This window comes from Salminus brasiliensis, chromosome 20 (genome assembly GCF_030463535.1).
Source record: "Salminus brasiliensis chromosome 20, fSalBra1.hap2, whole genome shotgun sequence".
Taxonomy (NCBI): domain Eukaryota; kingdom Metazoa; phylum Chordata; class Actinopteri; order Characiformes; family Bryconidae; genus Salminus; species Salminus brasiliensis.
In genome coordinates this window covers 8,330,781-8,338,289 of record NC_132897.1, presented here as the reverse complement: position 1 = coordinate 8,338,289, position 7,509 = coordinate 8,330,781, and the positions used below count along the sequence as shown (strand labels likewise).

The following is a 7,509-nucleotide window of genomic DNA, read 5'->3' as shown; positions in this document are numbered from 1 at the left end:
GAGTCTTGCCCAAGGATTGGTGTAGTGCTGCATGGTCATCCAGACCAGGAATCAAACCCACATGGTATGGTAGCTCACTGGCAGGTAGTGCTGTTGCGCCACGCCAACCAACCAACATCTCTAAATAGTACAATATTATTATTATTATTAATATTATTATTATTATTATTATTATTATTATTAACATAGTTTTCTTCTGTTTGATTTATTTTCTTCCTTGATACATATGACTGTGGAAATGACTAGAAAAACTGTAGACTGTTTTTCTACAGTGATTGCTTGATATTTAGGGGCTCCGTAACAAAGCAAAAAAAGGGGGGGATGGACCTTTTGGGTTACCATACAAGACCACGTGACAAAAACACAACACAACCGCGAACTATTTGATTTTGAGCTGTTTCTAATGAACCTGCTGTCAAATGCCTCGAGTCCACGTTTCAATTAAGCCTTGATCAGCAACATTTATGTGTGTACTGTATTTTACTCCTACTCTCCAAGCATGGTTTCTGTAGATCTCGCTTTAGACACACCGCTTCAGTTAGCTAGCCTGCCTAGCTTTCAGCTAGCTAACGTCTGCTAAGGCACGTCTCCTTTGTATCTCAGTCACCATGGAAACGGCTCCATACGCTAGCAATGCAGCTGCACCTGCAAGCTAACAAGCTAACGTTATCATGGTCGTTAGAAAATGAGAACACAACATCGAAAATAAGTAAGTGTGCAGTATACTGACTCGTTCAAGTGATCAACTGCGTGGCTACTGGCCACTGAATAGATCACACACACACATTTGGCGATTAAGCAGCGAGTGCTAGATGGCTTAGCTACTTGGCTAGCACTAGCTGACTCAGCGACTAGCCAGTGCTAGCTAGCTAGCTAACAGCTACGGCTAGAGAAACACCGGGATAATGGTCTACTGTAACTATAGGATTATGATTAATTACAGGACCGTTATGTCCAATGAAACTAAAAGCGACTGAATTGCTTGTTTGCTTTAGCCAGATAACTTAGCCGCTGCGAATTTGCTAGCTAGCTTCCCCAGTTAGCTAACACTAGTGTTAGCATTTGTCCAAATGTTTGTTGACATCCATTCTAATGAATACATTCAGCTGCTTTAAATTGCACCCATTGCTGACAAAGATGTGCAAATTCACGCTTTTACAGCTTGTCTAGACCTTGTAGAGAAGTATTGCCAATTGAATAGGACTCTCTGGAGCAGATAGACATGAGCCTATAGTCACAATGCCAAATGCCAGGGCTAGCATTGAGCTGTGGAGCAGTGGGACGGTGTTCTCTGTAATGATGGCTGGTGCTCCATCCAGTACTTTTAGGATAAGTTAGGGAGTTGGAGGGCAGTTGGGGTGGTGGTCATCCAACATCCTGAGCTCACTAACACTCTTGTCCTGAATGCAATCAAATCCTCACAGCAATGCTCTAGTAGTAATCTAGTAGAAAGCCTTCCTCCCTGGACAGTAGAAACAATACAAGCAGGATGTTTGTTTTAGGAAAAGAAAATTATTCGGCAGATGTCACAGTAGCTTTGTCTATATGGTGTACTTGTGTTAGGGATAACTAATCTTTGAGGTAACTTGTATATAAAGATGTGTTGCTAGATAGTTAAATGGTTCATTCCAAACCACAACCCTTAATGTCTTTTTTTTTTCAGCCTGTTGGTATGAAATGAACAAGTAAGTCCCCTAGAAACTCATCAATGGAGCGACAGAGGGTGTCCAGGCGAGCTTCAAGGGCAGGTTCATCTCTGTTTGGAAACACCAGCAGATTTTTGACCTCAGCATACTCCAAGTCGGCAAGTCACTGGGATTTGACTTTAGAGAGTGAAGATACAGCTAAGAATGCCCTCAGTGATGATGGTAACAATTCTTTGCTTACATTATACTTAAAGTTGAAATCAGAAGTTTACACACACCATATAAAAAGACACATGCATTTTTTTCTCTCTGTCTGACATGCATTTAGAATAATCATTTCCTGTTTTAGGTCATATAATTAGGATTACCAAAATTATTTCTATTTGCTAAATGCTAGAATAATGTAAGGCAATTTTAAAATACTTCAAAAGTATTTTAAGAGTAATTTTATTACTCTTCAAAGTCAAAAGTTTAAATACACTAAGATTACTATGCCCTTAAACAATTTGGAACTGTCCACATGATGCCAGGAAGAATCTGTTAGTCCAAAACAAACCTAAAAAAAGCCAGATTAATGTTTGCAAATGCACACAGGGACAAACCTTAATTTTTGGAGACATGTCATGTGGTCTGACAAAACTAAAATTGAACTGTTTGGCCATAATGACCATTGTTACGTTTGGAAGAAAAAGGGGGAAGCTCGCAAGCCTGAGAACACCATCCCAACTGTGAAACACAGGGGTGGCAGCATCATGTTGTGTGGTTGTTTTGCTGCAGGAGGGACTGATGCACTTCACAAAATAGATGGCATCATGAGGAAATACTGAAGCAACATCTTAAGACATCAGCCAGGAAGTTAAAGCTTGGGCGCAAATGGGTCTTCCAAATGAACAAAGAAGCATACTGCCAAACTGGTTACAAAGTGGCTTAACAATAACAATATTTTGGAGTGGCTATCACAAAGCTGGAGTGGCATATTTTGGAGTGGCACACAAAAGATCTCAATCCTATTGAAAATTTATGGGCAAAGCTGAAAAGACATGTGCAAGCAAGGCGGCCTACTAACATGGCTCAGTTACACCAGTTCTGTCAGGAGGAATGGGCCAAAATTCCTGCCAACTATTGTGAGAAGCTTGTGGACGGATATCCTAAATGTTTGACCCAAGTCATACAGTTTAAGGGCAATGGGAAAAAATCCATCTCTCATTATTCTGGCATTTAGCAAATGGAAATAATTGTGGTCATCCTAATTGATCTAAAACGGGGAAAAGTTTATTCTAATCTCATGTCACACAGTGAGATAAAAAATGCATATGTATCTTTTTTTATTTAGTGTATGTAAACGTCTGGTTTCAACTGTATCTGTCAGCTTCTTAATACCTTTATGAAAGATCTGGATGGTTCTTGATGGAGAACCACTGTAGTATCTCAAAATGTTAGTGTCACTTGTACATCCTTCTGTTTGATCTGCAGATGAAAGGAAATGCACGGGGACAAGATACATTACAGAAGATCTGATTAAGAAGTTAACTAAACAAGATAGTTTAGCCCTTGTGCAGTCCTTGAACCTGTCCAGTACTCATGGAGATAAATACTTCAGGGTAAGACTTTTTCACTGCATATTTGTACACACTCATCAAGCACTTTGTTATGAACACTATACTAATACTGCAGAATTTGCTCTCAAAACCTTTTCCTTTGAGATTTGGCCCATGATAACATGATTGCATCACCAAACATCACCAAAATCTTTCGTTTTTCCAAATCCTAAAGGTGTAGCATTAGGTTAAAATCCAGTGCCGTTTCCATCTGCCAAACCACCGCTCACTGGAATAAACTCTAGCGACTGCTGTGCTGAAAATCCCAGGAGATCAGCAGTTCTAGAAACACTTAAACCAAGCTTTGTGGGACCAGCAGTCATACCACACTGATTCTGATGTTTGATTTAAACATTACTTAAAACCGCTGACCCACATGTTCATGATTTTATGCATTGCACTGCTACCACATGATTAACTGATTAGATTATTGAATAAATTAGCAAATGTACAGATGTTTCCGATAAATTGCTTGATGAGTGTATAGCTGTGTATGAAACCATGCCCCCCACATGTAAAAATCCAAATCACTATACAGAGCAATATTATAAGGCTGTGTTTCTCAACCCTGGTCACAGGACAGGGTGCCTCCAGGACCAGGGTTGAGAAACACTGTTATAAGGTACAGGATTCGACTAGGTAGTGAACAGTTTTGGAGACGTCATTATGTATGTGAGCTTACTGCTGTACAACAACAGAGTGCATTGCATAAATCTGAATGTGGCCTTCCTTAGAGAAGCTTTTTGTGAATCTTCAAACCAAAAAATTAATAATGAGTATTCCATGTTTTTAGTGTTCATCATTTCTACACTATATATTAATGGTGCAAAGAACCCCAAAGAAGTGCACTAAATAGTGAAGAGGACACGGTTTTGGACAGAGCTTATGTGTTTAAGCATAAAAGGAGAGTATTTGTTTGATAATGTAGTCTGTTGTGTTTACAGTGCATTGAGAATTTGGACAAATGTGATCATCTTCAGGTCCTCAACCTCAGTTACAACGGCATTGTCAAAATTGAGAAACTTGAGAAGCTTCATAAATTGCGAGAGCTGCATCTCTCCAATAATGAGATACGGTAAGCAGTTATCCAGTACAGTTTGATAAATGTAATTTATTTAACTTTGCCTTTAAAGATATTGGTATATTGATGCAAACAAGCTGTTGTTTTTGACCTTGCAGAAGAATTGAAGGCCTTGAGCACATGGCATGCCTTCAGATTCTGAATCTGGCCAACAACAGCATTGAACAGGTGCCTCTTTGGTTGGCCAAAAAGCTCAGATCCCTTCAGTCACTGAACCTACAGAACAACAAGATATTTTCGGTCGGTCCAGTTTTGACACATTTGTATTAATAATTTGTGGATACTTCCATAATGACATTGTCTTGTACAAAGACTGGCTTGTGTAATTAGGACAAGAATTTAATTCCGGCTGTATGATTATAGATCATTCACGTTGTCTTTCACTTCTGTTGTCTAGCTTCACGAGCTGTCCAAACTGAAGCTTTTGAAAAACCTAACCAAGCTGATGTTAGCAGACAACCCTGTAGCTGACCTAGCGCACTACCGCCTCTTCTTAGTCTTTCATCTGAGATCACTAGAGCTACTGGATGGAGATCGAATAACCCAGCATGAAAGAGAGCAAGCTCACCAGCGCTTTCACACTGGTACCTGATTAAAGTTGATTAGAACTTTCCTTGCATATTGGCTCTAAAAGAGCATTCATTTTGTGCTGACTGAGCTGCTGTTGTCTGGCTCGCAGAGGAAGTAGAGCGCCTGGAGCAAGAGCTGGAGAAAAGAGGGGCAGAGATGGAGCAGCTTCAGAGGGAGAAAGCTTCAGCTCTGGAGGAGTTGGAGCAGCAGGAGAAGCTCCAGAAGAGCCTGTGGGAGCAGAGCGAGGAGCAACAGCAGCGACAGGAAGAGCTGGAGAGGGAGCTAGACACCAAGTCTAAACTGGTGGGAAATAGAGAATTAACTTGCCCCCTGGGTGTGCTGATATTAATGGTTGTGAAATAAAATGCTTATTCCCTTTTAAAAATGTAGCAATTCAGGAGAAATAGCTCAGGGCCTCAGCACTTAAAGAAATACTTCAGTATTTTTCAATCTGATTCATACTTTCAATCATCACAGACGCTAATTTCTGTGTATAGCGACTCAATGTAGGTGAAAATAAACAGACAAACTATTGCCTGCAAATGTAATACTGTAGTAGCATTACAGTAAGAGCCATTAAACAGTTGCTGTAACAACTGCCCGTTGGCTTCTTTGATGTATGTATGTGAGTACTTGATGCATGCAGATGTGGCCAACTGTAAGTTACAAATAAGGTGAAAATGCTGGAGTATTCCTTTAACCCACGTCTAGCCTCTGCTTTCTTGCTGGCTTCTCTTTTTTACTGCTTTACTCTTCTTTCGACTTTTAGCCCCTGTTCTTACCAGTTACGTTCCCCTCAGAAAGGTAGAAATATTTTTTTAAAAGATAAAAATAAATGGTTAAAATATAGAAAGTAAATGTTTCTTTACACTACTGATCAAACGTTTTAGAGCACTCCAATTTTTTTAAATGTTTGTATTGACATTTACGCACTTGAATCAAGCCTAGCGAATCATCTGAAATTGTACAAAGGGAAGCAGTAAACTGCCAGTTATTGGGTTTGTAAACTTGGAAAGTTTTTCCCATGATTGGGTTTGATTTCACACAAGGAAAACTTCAGGTGCACCACAATACTGTCCAGTTCTGTGTTTCAGACGACTGCATATTCCAGTGCAATTTTACATGGAGCAACAGCATATATGACATTTGTTCATAGCTGTAGGAATTATCCAGTATGCCAGATTAACGCCTTTCTATGGGAGCTGTTTAGCTTAAACTTGCGGAGTACATCTGATAGGTGGGTCAGATCGAGGCGAGATCACATTCTCACCACAAATGAACCACTCCAGAGTTCATTTAGGACTGGACCAAGACACTTCTTAGAGGTGTGGTCTCAGTGCGGTTGTTTTCTAGCAAAGGAAGTAACAAACTTGAATGATTCAAAAGTGATGCAAACAATTTGCAAACCTTTTCTCTGTATAACCACAGTGTTGGGACAGACTGTGTTACTCTACTGATTCTCTACCGCCATATTTTGATAACATTGCATGTTCAGATTGCTATCATAATGTTTAGACTCAGTTGTGAAGGGAAGACTTGGAACTGCTGGTTTGTCAGGGAAATTGGCAGTAAGAAAGGCATTGCTAAACATGGCAAAACAAGAAAAGCAGGGTTGCCAGGGCCATGTAATACTGCCAGTGGACTACTGAAAAAATAGGGAGTGTTCCAAAACTTATGTACATCTGTGATCTTTGCAAATTTCTGTCTTTCTCTGTCTATATACTTGTAGTTTTATAAACTGTGTGCATGTCTCTGCATGGCTCTCCTGTTTGCATGACTTCTTGTCTGACTCTCTTCCTCTGTGCTGCATTATTCTCAGCCTCCACTACCTGCACTGCTGTTGGATTCTTTCTGCAAGGTATTCAGTTGTATCCAGACAGTTTCTATTAGATCATGTGGACCAGTGCCCAATGTCTTTGTGAAGTAAAACACACATGACTTTCTCCTGTGCTTCCAGGTGCTTCCTTTAAGGGAGAGGTTGATGGTATGGCACTGCCATATTGATAAGCATGCTCCAACAGTGTCTGCATGCATAAGTCAAGAGTGGAATTGTTAAGATATAGTGACATTCGTCAGTGTAACTATTTTTTGCTAGTACTTAGTTCATTTTTAATGTAACATGTTTGCTGTGGAGTGTCTATATATGAATAACATAAACCTTATATCTCCAAATTTGCCATTTTTCACAATTTAAATCTGGCAAAACTATTATGATGGATCAATGGATGGATTGGAAAAAATATTACTTTTACATTGACTTTAATGAAAAGTTCCGTCTTGTGTAAAGTTGCTGTTTTGGAGATATGAAGTAATATATATATATATATAAAATTGGTTGGACATTATTAGAGTATATTCCAGCTTGTAGCCTGAATGATGATGACTTCATTCTCCAGCTGAAGCAGAAGACCACAGAGCTGACCCGGGCCTGTCAGAAGCAGTACGAGCTGGAGCAAGAGTTGGCCTTTCATAAGATAGATGCTAAGTTTGAGCCACTCCCATTTTATCCAAGTCATGTAAGCTTTCTCAAAATCTTCTTCACTGGTTTGGAAGTAGTCTTGTGGTTAACTTTTAATCTGCATGCTGAATCAACTTGAAGAGCCTTGAGAATGTC

The 7,509-nt window shown here is 39.7% G+C and overlaps 1 protein-coding gene across 3 annotated transcripts in view; it reads left to right on the top strand.

The window, feature by feature from the left end:
* Positions 1 to 615: 615 nt before the first annotated feature.
* cntrl (centriolin) overlaps positions 616 to 7,509 on the top strand; it is a 26,993-nt gene continuing 20,099 nt past the window's right edge. Inside the window, exons 1-10 of one of the 3 annotated variants that reach the window (XM_072665244.1) lie at positions 616 to 709; positions 1,664 to 1,868; positions 3,120 to 3,247; positions 4,189 to 4,319; positions 4,424 to 4,565; positions 4,723 to 4,909; positions 5,005 to 5,198; positions 6,715 to 6,753; positions 6,853 to 6,879; positions 7,292 to 7,411. In XM_072665244.1, the coding sequence (XP_072521345.1) occupies positions 1,709 to 1,868; positions 3,120 to 3,247; positions 4,189 to 4,319; positions 4,424 to 4,565; positions 4,723 to 4,909; positions 5,005 to 5,198; positions 6,715 to 6,753; positions 6,853 to 6,879; positions 7,292 to 7,411 (1,128 nt within the window). In that variant the 5' untranslated portion in view covers positions 616 to 709; positions 1,664 to 1,708. The remainder of the gene's footprint in view (positions 710 to 1,663; positions 1,869 to 3,119; positions 3,248 to 4,188; positions 4,320 to 4,423; positions 4,566 to 4,722; positions 4,910 to 5,004; positions 5,199 to 6,714; positions 6,754 to 6,852; positions 6,880 to 7,291; positions 7,412 to 7,509) is intronic. The other 2 variants (XM_072665245.1, XM_072665246.1) reach the window with 2 other exon arrangements.